Source organism: Brugia malayi (assembly GCF_000002995.4).
Source record: "Brugia malayi strain FR3 genome assembly, contig: Bm_v4_Chr1_scaffold_001, whole genome shotgun sequence".
Lineage (NCBI taxonomy): Eukaryota > Metazoa > Nematoda > Chromadorea > Rhabditida > Onchocercidae > Brugia > Brugia malayi.
The window spans coordinates 14,553,981-14,575,188 of NW_025062475.1; the positions used below are offsets into that span (position 1 = coordinate 14,553,981).

A 21,208-nucleotide genomic window follows, 5' to 3' on the forward strand; every position below is an offset into this window, starting at 1 on the left:
CATTTATGGAATATTTATTAAATTGTATTTTATTTTAGATATTTGATGATAAAGAAAAAATTGCATATATTTAAAGAAACATAAAATTCATTTTAAAAAAGGTAAGGAAAAGAACTGAAATTTATTTATAAAAACTAGTGCAATTTTTTTTGATCTTTCAGCTTAAACTTAATAAAACGAATGCATATTTCTCATAATCTTTTGTAAACAATAAGTTTGACCTTTGAGCCTTTTTTTGAATTTAAATTTCATTTTTTTTCGAAACAATAACCAATTGTTAATATGCAAATATGCCGTGTCTGATTGTTTATTGAAAGTGTAGTATCGTTGATCGCAATAAGTTGAATTGTGATGAAAACAAATGAATAATCGGTTTTCAATTTGCTTAATAACCCGGTGCTAATCGTGCAGGTGGACAATGATCACATCGTCCTTTCGCTCCTTCCTCACCTGGATGACCTGGTGGCCCTTGCTGTCCTGCTGGTCCTGGTGGTCCTGGTTGTCCTCGTGGACCATCTTCACCTGCTGATCCTGGTTCTCCATTTACACCAGCTAAAATGCATACATTTCACTAGAATTAATTAACCTTCCTTTCTAATTGCTTGCCTATATTCCATAGTTATTAATTAAAAGTAATACTAGCAAAGGTTATTAATTAAGATGTGATATAATCAAAAAAAAACATACGTTGGCCTGGTGGTCCACGTGGTCCAACATTTCCTGGCCTTCCTGGCGGACCTGGTGGTCCAGGTGGTCCTTCACCACCTGGTATCTGTCTGCCTGGTATACCTGGAGAGCCTTTCATTCCCGGATTACCATTTCGTCCTGGTGGTCCTGGTGGTCCTTGTATTCCAGGTTCACCTGGTGCTCCATCAGTTCCTGGCATTCCTGCATCTCCTGGAGGTCCTTGTGGCCCACGTGGTCCTGGACCACCTGAAGGACCTGCTGGAGCATCACATGGACATTGTTCTGGGAAACGTTGAGACCATTCTGGTGGTTCTATTGCTTGTGTTCCTGGCAATCCAATATCACCAATAACACCATCGATACCATCCACACCTATATAACATTTAAAAATTAATAAATTTATCCTAAACAAATTTTCTTGCAGATTATGGTTTCATCATTTGCAAGAAAATTAATTTGCTCAAAAAAAAAAAAAATTTCGAATTAATATAGCCACTCATATGTTAATTAATAATTGATTAGCTATTAAATCATTCTTTTTGAAGGAAAATAAATTTGCTAAATTAATAAAATTTATTGACTTGAATATGGAATTTTTACAATTTAAATTATAATTTATTTATTCCTTCATTCTTTTCGTTCATTTCTTTTAATGTAGATTGAAAATGAAAATTACATTAACATTAAAATAATTTGGCATATGTCAAAAAAATTTATTGTCTGAAATTTATTGTTTCTTTTCTTCTTTTTCTTAAACCACTTCAATTTCTTTTTGTTTCTTTACGCTTATAAATGAAATTTTCAATTTTACCATCAGGTCCTGGTTCACCAGGTGGTCCAGGTGGTCCACGTTGACATGTACAACACAGGCCCTGATTTTGACGTCGTCTACGATCTTTCACTTCCGTCACAACACCGTGCAGTATCTTTGCGGCACGACTAACACGTAACGCTGTCAACTGCTTATCATTAGTTTTCATTTCAAGCATTTCTTTCCACATATTTCTAGCACGCGTCTAAAATTATACCTTATTAAATCATATTTAAGTGTTTTTTTTTTTTTAATTATAGCTGAAAACTTTTTTAAAACTTTCAATTAATAAATTATTTTTTTTTTTTTTGCAACAAATGACTTGATTATTTTAAAAAAGATTTAATATGATTTTATAAAAATAATGAATTGCTGTTAATAATGATAAATCATTGAATAGTAATTGTTAGCAAATTTACCTTGCATAAATCTAATTCCGTTTGCACATGACTTTCTAATGATTGAATATAGGTAAAAATAATTGGAAATGAAATCATGCATGATGTTATAGCACCAGTAGCTAATACAATAGCTATAAAAGCATTTGTTTTCATCGAATGTGGACGTAATTTTTTTTCCATTCCTATTCAAAAATAAAATAAATTAAAAATAAAAAAAGATAAAATAGAATAAATTTTTATTATTATAATTATTAAGATATGAATTAGCAAAAGATTGATATTATTTTATTCTTTTCCTAAATATTCTTCTAATACTCTGAATTTTATCATTAGCAAAATGACGTAAAAATCATTTTATATTCGATTGAAAAAAAAAGATGAAAAAGGGGAAAATTCAAAATGAATTAAGCTAAAATATCTTTCAGTAATATTTTTTGTATACACAAACTTTCGTTTAATATATCGCTCTTGAATACAAAATCTTCAAAACAAAATTGAATTGAAGTACTGAAGTTAAAACTTTAGCAAATTCAATTTAATTAAATTTACTCCTATACATTTTATTGCAGTACTAAGTGAAAATGCTATCTAATACTATTACAATCATTTTATATTATTTTTATTAATAATAATAATACTATTATTATTAGTAGCGATAATAGCAATACTACTGTCATTGTTGTCTTATTATTATTGTTATTATTATGATTGCTTTTATTATTGTTATTATTTTGTTATTGTTATTGTTATTATTATTATTATTATTATTATTATTATTATTATTATTATTATTATTATTATTGTTACTATTATTATTATCACCATTAATTATTATCATTATGATGATCATTACTACCAATTATTGTTGTTACCATTATTATTATTTTTATTTCATTACAATTTAATTAATTCTTAATTGGTTTTTACGATTCAACTAGTACGATTGCAATTTTATCACCAGTAATTGTTATCGTTCTTATCAATACTATCAGATATAAAAAATGCAAGCAAATATCTTCAAAGATTATAACAAATTTGCTTAAGCTAATCATTGTTACTTTAATTAAATATTATAAAAAACTTGTTTTAACTGTTGTTTTTAATTAAATATTGCAAACAAATAACATTAATTTTAACTAATAAATAATTACTTTAAAAAAAAAAAAAATACTTTTTTTTTTTTTTTAAGCAAAGTATATAATTTCAATAAATGACAATCAAATTGAAACGACAAACAAGTTATTTGCTTATATAGTGGCAGTATTACTAATATTGTTGACGAGTAACGGTTACACTACCGCGTCCAATTTCATTTCAAAATTATTGTGCAACACATACTTTTTTATACTTACTTTCCTTTTTTTTTCTCGTCATTACCATCATAAAAAAAAAAATGAAAAATGAAAAAAAAAAAAAATTTACAGGAAATCGTACCGGAATGAATTATATAAATGATCGATGTTCATCAATTGTTCTTCAATTTTAAATTTTGCTTTTAATACACAAAAATTTTAAATGTTAGTTATGAAATTTATGGAAATTGTAATTTTAAGTTTTTAAATAGTAATTATTTTCATTATTAATCTTATTTTGCTCATATATTTTCTAGTAAAATCATCTATTTTCAAAAAGAAAAAATTGTATAATTTTTAAAAAAGTAATTGAAAAGATTAATGAAAATTGTGATTAAAATAATTTATTGAAATTATTAGATAATTGAATAAATGAATATTTATCGTTTAGTATTACCCTATTTTATTTACTGTTGCAATTCTTACTTAGTGTTGCAAATATTTCAAAATATACACTCTTCTCTAAATATTCCTTTTTTTTTTGTAATATTATCATTTTGTTTTTTAAACTAAAATTCATAATTTTACTATTTATTAAATTATCTTTGAAATTATCTTATCACTCATTTTTAAAATCAATTTAATCATAAATATCGCATTATTTTCTCACTTTTTATTAATTTACGATTTATAATTTATTTTTTTTTTTCACGCAGTAATAATAAATATTTAAATTTTCTTTTACTTTCAACTTTTCCACACTATTATAGTTTGCTTTATTATATTTTCATATTAACAGTTGTTTTATTGTCATATTATCAAATTTGTCATTGTGTCACATTATCAAATTACATTAGATAAAATGACAAATAACCCTTTGAGACAAAGTAATCAGTATTTGTAAATAAAAAGTATTTTTATGGTAATACATTAAGTATTGCTTTCAAAAATTTTCCTTCGTCTAAATTTCAGTTTCAATTTATCTTTGTTTCAATCGCCCGAATAGTTGATGTAAAATTTGATTTATTGATAAGCAAGAGAAAAGAATCAAGGTAAAAATACCTGTTTCTCAGCAATTTACTTTCTTACAAGGTCATTCGAGAATAGATTGAAATGAAATAGGAAGTAGTTAAGACATTCCAAATGTCTATGCAATTCAAATTTAATAAATTTTTTAAAGTAAATTCAATAAATACTCTAACGTTCAAAATATAGTTTAATTTTTTTTTTCAGTATTTTTGTTGTCCATAAATAATTACTTTATCTGATGTGTTTATTTACATATAAAATTAAAATTAGAACTGCATAGATATTTTAAAATTCTGATTAAATGTTGAAAAGTGTTTGATAATCTTTTACCCTTCGAATGATCCCAAATTATAATTATTTGAATGTTTGCAATTTACTATTTAACAGTTCTATATTCTTTGAAATGTTTTTTTTTTTTTTTAAGTTTTTTGAAGTTTGATTTTGAAGTTAGGATTTTAAATATATAAAAAAAAAATGTCATGTTAGCATCATTTTTTTTCGGTTTGATTTTGTAAAACTTTCAACATGATAAAATAAATAATAACGTTGGAATTACGGTTTTGTCTCAGTTTAGAATAACATATCTTTTCTTAAAAAATTAGTTTCAAAAAGAAAGAAGAAAGAAAAATAAAAAAAATTGGAGAGACTTATTTGTTTTTATAATATATAAAGAGTTTATAATAATTTTCATCTGATATTATGCGATATGTGATAAGCAAATGATATTGTGTGATAAGTAAATGATATTGTGTGGTAAGTAAATGATATTGTGTGATAAGTAAATGATATTGTGTGATAAGTAAATGATATTGTGTGATAAGTAAGTGATATTGTGTGATAAGTAAATGATATTGTGTGATAAGTAAATGATATTGTGTGATAAGTAAATGATATTGTGTGATAAGTAAATGATATTGTGTGGTAAGTAAATGATATTGTGTGATAAGTAAATGATATTGTGTGATAAGTAAATGATATTGTGTGGTAAGTAAATGATATTGTGTGATAAGTAAATGATATTGTGTGGTAAGTAAATGATATTGTGTGGTAAGTAAATGATATTGTGTGGTAAGTAAATGATATTGTGTGATAAGTAAATGATATTGTGTGGTAAGTAAATGATATTGTGTGATAAGTAAATGATATTGTGTGATAAGTAAATGATATTGTGTGATAAGTAAATGATATTGTGTGGTAAGTAAATGATATTGTGTGATAAGTAAATGATATTGTGTGATAAGTAAATGATATTGTGTGGTAAGTAAATGATATTGTGTGATAAGTAAATGATATTGTGTGATAAGTAAATGATATTGTGTGGTAAGTAAATGATATTGTGTGATAAGTAAATGATATTGTGTGGTAAGTAAATGATATTGTGTGGTAAGTAAATGATATTGTGTGGTAAGTAAATGATATTGTGTGATAAGTAAATGATATTGTGTGGTAAGTAAATGATATTGTGTGGTAAGTAAATGATATTGTGTGATAAGTAAATGATATTGTGTGATAAGTAAATGATATTGTGTGTAAGTAAATGATATTGTGTAAGTAAATGATATTGTGTGATAAGTAAATGATATTGTGTGATAAGTAAATGATATTGTGTGATAAGTAAATGATATTGTGTGGTAAGTAAATGATATTGTGTGATAAGTAAATGATATTGTGTGATAAGTAAATGATATTGTGTGGTAAGTAAATGATATTGTGTGATAAGTAAATGATATTGTGTGATAAGTAAATGATATTGTGTGGTAAGTAAATGATATTGTGTGATAAGTAAATGATATTGTGTGATAAGTAAATGATATTGTGTGGTAAGTAAATGATATTGTGTGGTAAGTAAATGATATTGTGTGATAAGTAAATGATATTGTGTGATAAGTAAATGATATTGTGTGATAAGTAAATGATATTGTGTGGTAAGTAAATGATATTGTGTAATAAGTAAATGATATTGTGTGATAAGTAAATGATATTGTGTGATAAGCAAATGATATTGTGTGATAAGTAAATGATATTGTGTGGTAAGTAAATGATATTGTGTGATAAGTAAATGATATTGTGTGATAAGTAAATGATATTGTGTGATAAGCAAATAACCAATTTCAATTTAACAATATTTTTCAATTTAGTCGCAGGAATACTGCTCTGAGCACACAATATTATATATTTGTGAAATAAATTTGTAAAATTGAGGAAAATATGATTCGAACTTTTTGTTCAAAAGTTTTGATATATGTCATCTAAAATTGAAAGTCTGTTAATTTCTATATAATAAAATGCTTTTTTAATTAAGAAAAAAAGAAAGGATTGGTATTTATGAAAGGTTGGAAATTAACTCACATTGAATTATAACTAGGAGGTTATTCGTTTTCTGAATTTTTTCACCGGAAGTTTTTAATTTCAATTAATAGTCAAATTTGAATTTGAATTTTAAATTAATAGTTAAATTTGAAACCTATTTTCAGCTTGTTTGCTGTTCATTGCAAGTCGTTGTTTTGCAAATGAAATTATGTGAAAATAATTAGTTCACTGTGTTATTATTAAATATCATTTACAAAAAAAAAAAAAAAAATCGTCTCAAAATAATTTAATCGTGTTTCCTTTTTTTTAAATAAATTCAAAAAAAAAACCTCAATAAATTTAGTAAAATGTAAAATGAAAATTTTTAATTGCAATTGAAAAAAATTTTTTTTTATCGGCCAATCTTATTTGTCCTTGAAAATAAACCAATTTAATTTTGTTGAAATTTCATCGTGAAAAAGTTTATGGAGCGAAAATTTCAAGAAAGCAATCATTCGATGATATTAATAATTGATAAAAATTGATCAGTTAATGCGTAATATTCCAATCAGTTAACGAATTAATCGGATAAAACGGATTCTAATATTCGTTTTTCTTTTTTTCCGGAAATGAATAATTCAATGAAGAAAACAAATGCAATAACATTTTTATTTCATCCTTGTTGCAATTAACGATTTCCGGAAAATGCCTCAATTCATTTCGATAATACTGATAACCCTTTCCTAATCCATTAATTGTTTAATTATTCAAAAAACTAAATAGTGGTTTTGGTACAAAATAAAAATTTCAATTTACTGATTTGTCAGATAAATATATTTAATATTTTGTTAATTTATAATAAAAATAATAAAAAACTATTTCATTTTTCAGTTTGGAAATATCAGCTGAAAATATATAAATTGCTAAATTACAATCTCACATATTTAACAGTAAATTTAATGAATAAAATTACTTTTATCTTTAACTAAAAAACAAAATGCAAAAAAAAAAAAAAAAAAATTAATAAATCAACCATCATTTATAATAATGTATGTTATTTTACAAAATTATTTTAAAAATAAAGCTTAATTAAGCATAAATTTTATTAGAGACTTTATAAATTAATTATATAACTTAAATAAATATTACAAAAAAAAAAAAAAAATAAAAATACTCAATAAATTTTAAATATATTTTATTTTTTAATTACAATTAGAATCTATTAGCAATATTGATGTATGAATAATCTTATTAAAGATCAAAACATCATACTTTTAAATTCAATTTTAATATTAAAAATTATTTACGTCACAGCAAATAGAAATTTCTTCTCTATAAAATCTCCCATAAAATCATTATTAAAAAAAAAAAAAAAATTACACAGCTAAATTTCTTGCAACTTCATTTTATTACCTCATTTTGCTCATTTCAACTAAAACAACCTGTTTGTTATAAGAAAAACAAAAAAGAAAGACTATAAACAGTAAGTAAATTAATTAAAAAGTGTAACGAATTGATGAACATTATTAATTGTTGCTGCTCAAAGTTATTTTCATCATTTTCTATGAATTTATTTATCACTTTTTTTTGTAAAAAAAAAATTGGTAAATTAATTTGTTCATTTGTTTAAATTATTGCTTTAAAAGAAACGAAATATGTTTTATTTACATTGATTAATTTAAATTTAAAAAAAAAAAAAAAAAAGAATTTGATTATTTATAAATGAATTTTTATAACATTAATAACACTGTTCAACATTTCTATCATCTACCTGTGTTAGGTAACTTTTCAAAAATTAAAATTCTTGCCGTAGGCAATTTTTATTTTGCATGGAGGAAAGAAAAAAGGAAATGTTTGCTAAGCAATTTTGTTATTTTCTTTAACCAATCATTGACTTCGATTAGATTTAAAATTAACATAAATTACTTTTTAACAATTTTAAATTATGTAAGAGAATTTTTCTGTTAGCAAAAAAAATTATTATTTTTTATTCTAAACTATCATACAATTTTGCCTTTAGTTTTTTTTTTTTTTCATTTCTGTGACTATTAATTAATAATTTGTTTGTAAAAGTGTTTCGAAAAGCGAATAAAAAAAAAAAAAACACGGAACTTTGTTAATAACTCTTTCCATTACTGAAAATTAATTTTGAAAGTTTTAAATTTTGAGTAAATTAAAATTTAAGATGTTTACAAACATATTATCATGTATTAGCAAGCCTGGAAACAAAAATTAGCCTTATGGATTAAATATAAGAGTGATAAAAAGATTGATAAAAAGGAATTGAAGGGTAAAATTATTTGTTAAAAAAGAAGCTTAACTCTCTAATTTTTGGGAACTGTCTGTTATTTGTGTATTATTAACCTATAATTTATTCTTTCGTGTTATAATTGAGAAAATTTATGGGTAAAAAAATGTCAATTGAATATTGAAGTGTAAAATAGAAAAAAAAATTTTTTTTTAAGTATTGCAAAAATGAGAAATAAATAAAATTTATATTTTTCAAATAATTCATGACATCATACCTCGATTAATTTAACATATAGAAAGAGAAATAGGTCAAAAATAAGAATGAAATTAATTTACTATCTTATTGAAAAAAGAAGAAAAATATTATAATTGGCAAAAATGTAAACAATAAAAAATGAAAGTTCTGATTGTTCTTAAGAATTTTGAAGTTTTTCTATTAATTTAAGAGTTAAGATATTGCTTATTTAGAAGTTTTTTTAATTAACAAAATTTTCAAAAAATTGAATTTAAAAGTAGAAAAAAACAATAAAATTAATCATTTGAATGTTCCAAGTATTCATCCATTTTCTGTTTGAAAATTTGAAATTCAAATATAGAAAATAATATGATAATCAATGATTAGAGTAATAATGGTAAATAAAGTTTTATAGCAGGCGATGAATTGTTATCAGTAAGAAATGTTGTAATTTTATCATAGCGACAGAATATGAAAAGTATAAACATATATTACAAAATTACAGAATATAAATAAAGAATTTGCATCATATAAATTGATAAATTTTTATCATATCACATATGTTTATATCATATCATAAATAAATGCTTTATATTTTCAATTAAAATTTGTGTGATAAACTAAAACGACAAATAATCCATATATTTCTGAAAATATAAATTATTGAATTATTAACTCAATAATAAAATTCAAAACTAAAAATCTACCAATTTGCATAGTTTGATAACAATTTCTAAGTTAATTATTTCATTAAATTATAAAATAATAGAACAAGAATTGAATAAATATAAAAAAAAATAAACACTAATATTTTATTCCGATAAAATGTTAATTAATAAATTTTCATTTTAATTTATTTCTATCATACATAAAAATATTATGTTGAAAAGAAAAACTTTTTCTTTTTTCTTTTTTTTTTATTACAAATAATTTGATCAAAAAAAATTTTTGAGAAAAAAAATAAAAAAAAAAAAAAAGGTATTAAAATAATTTCGGAATGAAATTGATCAGCAAAAATGAGAAATGGAAGAATTTTCTAATTGTACATTGAAAGCAAAAGAATAATGTCATATGTCATATCCATGTTATTGTCAAAATTTTTACTTTCATCACTAAAAAAAAAAAAAAAAAACGAAAAAAAATCATAAATAGAAAGTGCTTATTGTAATTACAACAAGCTATTAGAATTTGAAATTAGCCGAAAAGTGTTCAAAAAACGAAAAAAATAAATAAATAAAAGATGAAAGGACGAAAAATCTTAGTGTCTTCTCTCTTTTTTTTTTTTTTTTTCGAACTCATTTTTTTTTTTCTTCTACCATTAAAAAACAAGTTTAAAAAATGGGTGGGATTCACAAAGGTACCGAAAATACCTATATAACTAAGATAGAGGTACCACATATTCATCGCTTTCCTTTCATCTACTCCCTTACCTTTTCCATTTTTTTGTCCTTACTTTTCATTCTGATTTGAAGATTAAGTAAAAATTGATATGAATAAATATTCGGTTTTGTTTTTTTTTTTTTTTTTTTCAACATTTTCGATTCCTTTTTTGTTGTTTTTATTTAACTAAAAAAAAAAGAAAAAAATTTTTTTTCATAATTATAAATCAGTTTTTTCTTTTTTTTTCTTTTTTTAAATTCATACAAAATAAATAATTTAATTACATTAATTCATTGAGGAAAGCATTATGGGTAAATAAGAAAAGCAATAGGAAAAGAATTGTTGTAAAAGTAAACAAATCTCTATTTTTTTTTTTTTTTTAATTTTCTTTCATATAAGCATACTAATAAAAAATTTGAAATGACTTTTGATTTCTTTAAAAATTTTGCTGGAAAAATGTTTAAAATTTTTTTGAAATTATATCAAAGAAAAAAAATTTATTAATCAAGAAATTCATAAAACTACCACTAACATTTTTCTGTTTTGAAATGATTATCCATCAAATGATTGTCACATTTAATTTCATCTGTTATTTTTTTATAATTCTTTTTTTTTTTTTAGTTCAGTAAATGAAAAAAAAAAAAATTCGATGAAACATTTTATTTCAAATTAATAAGAAAGTTTTTGATTTTGTTTTTGTTTTTGTTTTTTTTTTTTCAGAAATGGGAACACAAGTGTTTGTTAATATAGCATCCATTGCAAGTGGTTTAGTTATTATTGTATCATTAATTATTGCTGGTATCTTATTGCAAGATATTAATAGTTTTTATTATGAAGTATTAGATGATATGGATGAATTTAAGGTTTGTTTAAAAATGATTGTATTAGATGAAAATTTATAAATCTTAAATGATATTTTAGTTAATTTTGAAAAAAAAAAAAAAAAGGAGAAAAAGAAATAGAATAACGCAAATCATATTCGCTATTGTTTTAATTGAAAAAGAATATTAAATTAAATTTTAAATATAAATTTTAAGTTATGAATTACAATATTATAACATTCCTGAAATGTAATTCAAGTACTATAATTTTAGGTATTAGCAAATGATGCATGGGATGAAATAATGAGTGTTCACGTGAATCATAATTCACCTATATCCAAAAAAGAATCAATCGCATTTTTGTTTGGTTCAAAACCACGTCAAAAACGTCGTGCTATCTGTGGTAAGTTGAAATTTCTTATTTGAAAAAAAAAAAAAAAAGTAATTTGAGAAAAAAAATTGGATGAAATAAATAAGGAATGAATAAAAAATGTTTTATTTTTAATTTGAAACGATGATAGTAAATTTTAAAAAATTATTGATTAGACTAAAAGTAATTATAAAATGGATTTTCAGCATGTGCTCTTCAAGCTGTAAATTGTCCACCAGGACCACCTGGACCACCAGGAGATGTTGGTTTACCAGGAGGTATTTTTCAATAGTTGACACTCTATTGTTTTCATTTCTTTTTTTTTTTTTTATTTTTTTGACATGAAAAGTATTTCTAATTATTTTTGTATTCAATGCACTCATCGCAAAAAACTGTTAGAATTGCAGAACCAGGTGAAAATGGTAAGGATGGTAAACCAGGACCAAATGGTATTGCTATATCAACCGGTGAGAAAACACGCGGAGGTTGCATTGCTTGCCCACCTGGACCACCCGGACCTCCAGGTCCAGCAGGGCAAGCAGGACCACCAGGTCCAGCTGGAATACCAGGTAGACCGAGCAATGGTGGCGGTATAGGACAACCAGGACCACCGGGACAACCTGGAGATGTCGGGAGAGCAGGTAAATTTGTCATTATCTGAATGTCACTTTTCAGATTAGCAAATTGTAAAAAAATAATTCGAATTGTTTAACTGTATGACTTTTCTTTATATGACAGGTCTACCGGGAAAAGAAGGATTACCTGGAGCACCGGGATTACCAGGAATTCAAGGACGTGGTACTCCAGGACCAAAAGGAGCACCAGGTCCAATTGGTCCAGCCGGAAATGCTGGTGCGCCTGGTGAAAATGCTGGACCTGGTCCAGTAGGTCCACCAGGACCTCCGGGACCACATGGACAACCAGGTATTGCTGGAACACCTGGACAACCCGGAGAGGTATATTTTTCTTAAATCTTACATTTCTTATACAGAAAAACCAAATTTCCACTAACATTACAATTTTTTTTAAAAAAAAAACCACTATATTGTCATTATGTTTTAGCCTGGAGCACCTGGTGTACCAGGCAGTGATGCAGCTTACTGTCCTTGTCCACCACGTTCCGCTAAAACCGCAGCTATTCATGAAATGGAACCATCCTATCGAAATTATAATGAAGAGGGTGCTACTTATATTCGACGACATCATCGAACTCGAAAATCCAGAAAAATGCTCAAACAAGTTCAATGAATAATATGTTCAGGTGGAGAAAGGAAAGAAAAGGAATGTTTATTAAAATGAAAAAAAAAAAAAAAAAAAAACAAAAGTAATTTTAAAAGATTATCCGGATTATATCATTCTTTTCCTATACTTCTCGAATCAGTATTCCGGATTCAATCATATCATGATACTACTTTGGGCTTGACTAAAAGAAATGAACAATAAATTAATTCATGTCTTTATTTGCTACTACAAACAGCAAACAAACATTTTACATAATCCTTAGAAATTAATTCGAAAATCTTTCAACCATAAAATTTACCATAAAAAACTGAAAGATAAGAATATTTATAATTGATTTATCAACCTAATTTAATTCTATTTCACTATTTTCTAATGATTTAAAGAATTTCAATTTGACTTGAATGATATAAATATGGAAAAAGTTGGATGCTAATAGAAAATTTTTCATTAAAATCGTAAAAATGGTCATCAATAATAAATAAAATTAATTTTTTTTTTGAATGTGATGCAAATGTGAAAGTAACATTAAAATGATGAAATGGGGTGAATTTCAGATAAACTTTAACTTTATCTTTTGAAAGTATTTATCGAAGATACGTTGACGAAATTATTTGGTAAAAATGAACAGTTAGGCTAATCTTCAGACTTAAATTACTGTATAATTTCTAACATAAATTAACAACTAGAAAGTTACTGATAATTACTTTCATTATTCATTCAACTTTTTTTTAACAGAAATGCAAATTTCTTCTACAAAAGAAATTTATTCACTTTATTATTCAGTTTTGAATATTCCAAAAGATAAAATAATGGATTGATAGTGCTATAAAGTTTTTTTTTTTTTTAAAAAAAAAGCTCTAAAATTTTACTGAAAGCTTAAAAAGTTAACGAAGTCAGCTGATAATTTTGGAAAGTGGAACGGTTAACTGATAGATACGGATTCTATGATTTTTAAAACTCAATTATTGCTTTCATAAAACCATTCTTATCAAATATTAGGAATGTAAGTGATATCGTTGTGTGCTTTTGTTTTCTTTTTTTTTTTTTTTTTTTTTTTTTTTGCAAAAATATAATCAAATTCTAATAATTTTAGAAGCGGTTCCTTCTTCATGCCAAATTTAACAGAAATGTTTGATAATATTTCAATATTTTTTAAAAATATTTCCATTGTTTTTATTCACTTTGCATTCATTCTCGAGTTGATGTGTTTATTTAGGAAATTTTCAGCGTTCCGTAACGACCGTTGCACCTAATTTTTAGTTTTAGCAATTGATAATATCAGCTTGCAAATTATAATTAAACTGAAAAAATATGATTAAACTGAAAAAAAAATTAAGATTAAAATAAAAAAAATTATGATCAAACTGCTTGCATACTAAAATAAAATTATCATTTGCCTTTTGTCTTATCATTTGCAATTATCATTTTGAAAATATAAAGTAATAATTTGGAACTTTCTGGAAAATTGTGTATATAATGAAAATTAATTCTACATGATCAAAAGTATCAGTCGGAATATCGATGGAGCTAATATTCTAGAAATGACTAGAAATGAAATCACATTTTATCTTTTTGCTCATTTTGATTTGTTAATCCGTCTATCATTTACAGCTCAAATAATATAATATAATGATAATTGAGTGACTCATCCATTCATTCATGGGAATGAGTGAACGGGTTTTACGTAACGTGTTATTTTATATGACGTTTGTTCATTTAGAATGGCATTCCAGGTAGAATGCAGGCGTCTGTGGTTCTTTTTTTTTCTTTGAAGTATTTATTTATTTTTCATTTTCTTTATGACGATAATTGTTGCAAAGAAAATGAAAAGAGGTATTCTTTTTGATTGGTAAAAAAAAGGTATATCACATGTATTGTTATCGGAATAATTTATTCTATCTGCTAAAATAACTGATAAAATTAACTTACGTAAGATTACGTGAGAGATGTGATTAGTCTAAGATGGTGAAAAGGATGGTTTAGAAGTAAATTTGGATAATTTTTTAATAAAATGTTGAATGGAATGAATGATTATTCCAAATTTTGCAATTAATAAAATTTATCAAAAAATGCAATTTAAATTTAGGATTAAGATTAGTTATTATTAATGTACATAGTCTCAGATGATCAATTGCAAAAAGTAACAGGACGGGTAGTTGACACCTTTGCCAGCTATTAACAATAAAAATGATAAAGGTTACATATTACACAACAAATGAAATGGAGCACAGACAGGTAATAGTGTTTCGTTTTAATCTAAATAATTCTCTTCGCTCTTAGTAGACTAACAATGACAATGATAAACTGATTATTAGTTAGTGATAATCAAGCAAATAAATGAAAAATATATTATGGGTGTGCAGTTTGAATGCAATGCATGCTAAATGCTAACTGCACAAGTTTCATCTTGCACTCATTTAATTTCACTTTCAATTACCTCAAAGAGTTCTTTCTTGCAAATGCTACTGAGTTAAGCAGGAAGTAAGAAAGATCTGAATACTATCTAAGCTTTTTCCTTCTTATGCAATGAATTATTAGATATTTACTTGCAATAATTTATGAAAAATCAATCAGTAACGTAACTTATAGTATTTTTTTTTTAGCAATTAATTCTGCTAATATTTTCTTCTCAAAAAAGAAGAAAGCGTAGAATTACTATTAAAATTTGAATAGATTTATTATTGTGTCAAATAAATTTTCTACTTGTCAGGGATAAATTACTACCTAAAAAAGTATTCCAGAAAGTTAGGAATTTACAATATAAATTTGAATATAAAGTAACAACATTTGCTCATTAATTTAAAAAATAACAATTGAATCGTTCAACGATTTTAACTTGTTATGCTATGCTTCACTAAATATTGAATTAATTTATTCACCAATTAGGCAACAATTTTAATGGTTCAAATTCATCATAGAGTCATTTTGATCCATCATTTCAAATGAAAAACAAAAATAAAAATTGTAAACATTGTACAGAAATGTCTAAAATATATGTAATATGTATAGTCGTGTTTTTCAATTTACCGTTTGCTCAATTTAGATTAGTCATAAATAACAACAGTGACAATTGTGACAATTAGTTGAATAAATATTGCTACTACCATATTGTCATTTTGCAATGACAGTTTGCAAAAAAATGAGTGGGTGGAATATTGGCTCTTATTCACCAACGAAAACAAAATCAAACGAACTAATTATCCATACAGTCACTGTTTGAATCTTTCATGTACCTGTTTGTGTTGCTGATCTTGCTGAAAATACTACTCCATTTGTTGGTGTTGTAAGTAATAAACGGATTATTAGCCAGAAAATACAACGAAAAAATATTTGTCTTTCATGTGTACTTTTCTTTCTCACTTTCTAATATCCTTTAGAGATTATTTATTATTTCGAACAAAATGAATGTAAGAATTAATTTGATAATATAAAATTGGCAGGCATTTTTCTACAGTTTAACGCTATGCTATCTCAAGAATTGGGAATATATTTATTCTCGATAATTCAAAATTTTAAACCTATTTATTTTGAATATGCGAATTCTTTATCTTACTTAATTCATAGATATATTATTTTATTGAAATTCAAATTCGAAACTTATCATTTGAAACAAATAATGGTTTATGAATGATGAAAATGTTTAAAATAATGTTTGAGATAAATGTTTATGATTTATGATAATTTTAATGCTAATTTATATTTAAACTTGAACAAATTGAAAATTTCATCTGCATACTATGCATTTAATAATCATTTCCCACAATTTTTTTTTCCATAGAAAGTTATAGAATGTTAAAATTACGATTGATTAATTAAAATTATTACAAAAAAAAAAAAAAACACTAGCATCCTTTTATGTATTAATTAATTGAAATTCAGCAAATAACAGCAAGTAAGTGCTCGCTTTCATTTTCGATAAAATTTATTTCATTCCTTACTAATCATATTTTGAAATAATAGTAATAATAAAAGTATTACTTTTACTGTTGTTACTATTCCATTATTATTGCGTGCATTATTATTCTTTTATATTTCTCATAATCAATTGTTAGCAAGAAAAGAGAGACAAAAACAATTTTACAGTGTTCTGTTCACCATTTGGAATTCGAACTAACGGCGAAATATCATATTTACCTTCGTCATTACAATCAGTAATAGAAGAAGGTACAATGGCATTGTTAAAATGTAATACAAATTATATCGCAGTTGGCTCGGTGACTGCTTTTTGCGAGTCAAATTCTAAATGGAACAAAAAAATAGGTGAAAATTAAACTAAATTGTGAAAACAGTTATACTTTAATCACTTTTTTCTTCTACTGATTGAAATCAAATTATAAAAATTTTATCAGAAACAATCAATCAGTGTAGAAGATAGATAATTTTGTAACCATGAAAACTGAATCAGTTATGTATTTTTAGGTTTTTTTGTAACCATGAATCAGTTAAGTAAATGTGTTCCGTTGGACTCTGGTAAACCGTGCTCACAAATCGGAAATTTTCCTGGTACCATTCATTACATGACATGGTTAGTATGAAATTAATTAATTAAATGGTTTCACCCCAGCAAAAATTATTTCAACAGCTATGGAATCAAAAGAAAGATGAATAATTCAATGTTTATAGCCTTATACGACCAAGGAAGCACTAATAACTAAGCTTGTTTCCGGTACGAGAACCATCTTTATATGTGATCCGGATTTTACAGTAAAAGGTGAATCTCAGTCATTATCTTTCGATGGTAGATGGTCTGCAGAGCCGCCAAAATGTGTATCAATTTGGTCAGGATGTGAGGTATTGAGAAGCGATCAAGGTTAACAATGGCACAGTAAGTTAAAATAAACTTTCGAAATTCATTTATTAGTAATAATAATGTTGCTATTATTATTATCATTTATCACTGTTTTCAGAACGCCTAATTTCTTCTAGCTAATATTACTTTTTATCAATTAAACTACCAGCTTTTATTGAAATATTTTTTTTTCTAGTGTTAAAAACTAAATTTATTAATATCATAAATTAATTTTGAACTTATTTGACATTTTTCCTAAGATTTTCATCAGACATGATTTTTATTTTTAAAATTAATGCAAAAAAATTATACAAACCATACTTTAGAATAACTTAGAAATGATGTAATTAAAAAAATCGTAAAGACAGTCTATTGTTTCAATGTTAATTTATGTTGCCGCCTTTAAACAAACGACTTCTCCAAAAAATAATATGACAGATAACTGTCACTTGACCATCGGTTACTACCATCGGAAACGGCCCAACTTACACAATAAACAAACAAACCAATCACTCATTCTCACAAGACAAACAAGCCAGACAGATAGTAACCAGAGGTACTCATCGCTACACCTCCACTCACCCTTAAAATTCTCTTCAATATTCTATTTGAGAATGATGTGAATGACAGACAGGTTACTAATCAATGATGATCAGAGAGATAAAGGAAAAATATTTCATGCACTTTCAATGCATGCTAACTGCTGACTGCACGATGCACTCTCATCTTGCACTTATTCATGCAGTTTCAGTTTTGTCAATACATTTTCTATTGCAAATTAGATAAACAGGAGGACTGAATATCATCTAAGTTTTTTTTTTTTTTTTTTCCTTCTTGTACAATGAATCATTGAATATTTATTTACAATAATTTATGAATTATTCAACATGAACTACAATTCATTAATATCAATAAATTAATTTTGAACTTATTTTTCTTAAGATTACATTTTCATCAGATACAATCAGTCCAATAACTTAGAAATGATAAAATTTAAAAAATTCGTGAAAACAATTAATATTTTTAATGTTGATATATGCTGTCGCCTTTAAACAAAGCGACGTCCCAAAAAATAAAATAATACATATGTGTCACATTACAGACTGTCACTAAGTGACGAAAATGATGATAACAAGTGAGAACGATTAGTAAATGTTGCTCAAACTTTTCTTCAATCTTAACATGAAAAAGATGCCAGTAATAAACAAGTTACTGAATCAGTGGTAATCAGAGAGATAAAAGAAAAATATTTTATATACTTTCGTGCACTTTCAATGCATGCTAACTGCTGACTGCATGATGCACTCTCATCTTGCACTTATTCATGCAGTTTCAGTTTTGTCAATACATTTTCTATTGCAAATTATATTGAGTTATACAGAATACAGAAGATGAAGAATTGAGTGCTGCTATTTGAATAATTTGAAATTATCAACTCATTTTAAATTATCAACCTATTTAATAATTCGAAATTATCAACTCATTTTAAATTATCAACCTATTTAATAATTCGAAATTATCAACTCATTTTAAATTATCAACCTATTTAATAATTCGAAATTATCAACTCATTTTAAATTATCAACCTATTTAATAATTCGAAATTATCAACTCATTTTAAATTATCAACCTATTTAATAATTCGAAATTATCAACTCATTTTAAATTATCAACCTATTTAATAATTTGAAATTATCAACTCATTTTAAATTATCAACCTATTTAATAATTTGAAATTATCAACTCATTCTAAATTATCAACCTGTTTGAACAATTTGAAATTATCAACTCATCTTATTGGTCTGATTTCTTTGATTTAATAATACCAAGAGATTATTTATTATTTCGAACAAAATGAATGTAAGAATTAATTTGATAATTTAAAATTGATAGGCATTTTTGTGATTTGGTGCTGGTTTGAGAAATGGAAGTATGTTCATTCCATTAATTCAAAAACTATTCATTGCAAAAAAAAGTTTGGCTAAAATACTTCCATTTGTAAATATTTCCATTTGCTTAGCTCATTTTATTCTCGAAGCAAAGTGTTTGACAGGAAATCACAACGCTCTGTCAATGTTTGTTGAATTTAATTGTTGTGAATGAAAATAGCAATGATTATTTATTAATGAGTGTCCTTATAAAATTAAATAGAAAATGATTTAAAATTGAAAAATTGAATTAAAATCGATGCATTGACATCTACAATAAATTTAGATTAAATAACAAATCACAAAATTTAATCAGTTAAATTTTAATGCAAAACAAGCAATAATCGTTCCTTGTTTCCAAAAAGTATGCTAATATAGTACACAGAAACAACAAAGTCTGTGAATTATGGGACATTAACTTGAGGAAAGCAACAATTCTCCACCTATGATAAAGCTATCACCATTAATCTATAATGAAGATAACACCGATATTTCATCCATAATTCCACCAATTTGGTTTTAAACATCAAATTGTAAAAATGCTCCGACTTAAAATGCAGCATAGCTTGCTGTTGCGCTTGATGTTTTCAATGTAGCAGATCCAGTGGCAGCAAGATGAAAGTTGGTGGAATTTCAAAAAAACAGGACATAAAAAAAAATTAGTAAAAAAAAAAAATGTTAGTAAATTATAACAGAAGTCAACACATCAAATGCACTTGCAAAATTTTATAAATCTAAATAAAAATTCACTAATACTGAATGAAGTTTACATAATAAAAGTCGATCAATATCTTTGTCTATTGCTACTTAGTAATACGTTAGTGAAGATTTGAATAAAATTTACTTTAATGCTGCTTGATGATCAAATTTTCTTTATATTCCTCGTCACAACCTTTATTATTTATCTTCATTAATATTGAATTTTCTATTCACTTCAATTTAAAAAAAAAAACATTTATTGCACTACAATTTAAAAAAGAATGCTTCTAGGTTTTGCAATTTAAATAGTGAAATTGACGGGTCGAAATAATATTGGTTAGACCTCGACAGAGCAAATTAATAAAATTACTTCACTGTAAAGTATTTTAGAGATTGATATCTCAATAAAATCACTCGAATTTCCATTCATTGTATCATAATTGCTGCACTCACATTCAACAATCTGTCCACTGTTGACATCAATGATGTCCCTATAAAATCATCCGTCCATTTAGAGTGGAGCAAAACATGTGTTAAAGACAAACAGAACTTTCAAATTATGATAAACCTACAATATATGTGAGATATGAAATGCAAAAAAGCTTGGATGTTCTTATTTATTTTATCGAAGGTGACGATAATTCATTGACTGTGTTCCTTCATCGCTTTTATGATTGGTTGAAATTGATCTAATGGATGATATCCTAGCAATCAGAATGATGGTAAACAACATGGACAGAGTAAATAAACAATGAACTATATTCTATGATAATTTTCTTTCATTTATTTTCTTAATTTAAGGTATCCTTCTCACAAGATTTCAAGTTTTTCAATGAATTCACTGTTATTACAAATTTCTGGTAATTTGTTTAAATAGTGTGCAAGAAAAAGAAGAAAAGAGAACGATTTCTACACAAATTTTATAAAGATCACAGAAATCCATCTAACCAACAAATAAGTCATACAATACGAAATCCATATGACA

At 25.2% G+C, this 21,208-nt stretch overlaps 3 protein-coding genes across 3 annotated transcripts; 2 read left to right on the plus strand and 1 right to left on the minus strand.

Moving 5' to 3' along the window:
• Window positions 1-385: 385 nt before the first annotated feature.
• Bm7894 (Nematode cuticle collagen N-terminal domain containing protein) lies at window positions 386-2,079 on the minus strand (the record flags this gene model as incomplete). The annotated part of the gene is made up of 4 exons (XM_001892068.2): window positions 386-552; window positions 688-1,059; window positions 1,499-1,703; window positions 1,918-2,079. The coding sequence occupies 4 exons, from the start codon at window positions 2,077-2,079 to the stop codon at window positions 386-388; spliced, it is 906 nt and encodes a 301-aa protein (XP_001892103.1).
• Window positions 2,080-11,096: 9,017 nt separating this feature from the next.
• Bm11095 (Cuticle collagen C09G5.5, putative) lies at window positions 11,097-12,813 on the plus strand (the record flags this gene model as incomplete). The annotated part of the gene is made up of 6 exons (XM_001894079.2): window positions 11,097-11,237; window positions 11,469-11,598; window positions 11,772-11,843; window positions 11,973-12,206; window positions 12,304-12,521; window positions 12,628-12,813. The coding sequence occupies 6 exons, from the start codon at window positions 11,097-11,099 to the stop codon at window positions 12,811-12,813; spliced, it is 981 nt and encodes a 326-aa protein (XP_001894114.2).
• A 4,163-nt stretch (window positions 12,814-16,976) lies between these two features.
• Window positions 16,977-17,622, plus strand: Bm17437 (Uncharacterized protein; the record flags this gene model as incomplete). The annotated part of the gene is made up of 3 exons (XM_043077883.1): window positions 16,977-17,067; window positions 17,227-17,336; window positions 17,431-17,622. The coding sequence occupies 3 exons, from the start codon at window positions 16,977-16,979 to the stop codon at window positions 17,620-17,622; spliced, it is 393 nt and encodes a 130-aa protein (XP_042933817.1).
• Between the last annotated feature and the right edge of the window lie 3,586 nt (window positions 17,623-21,208).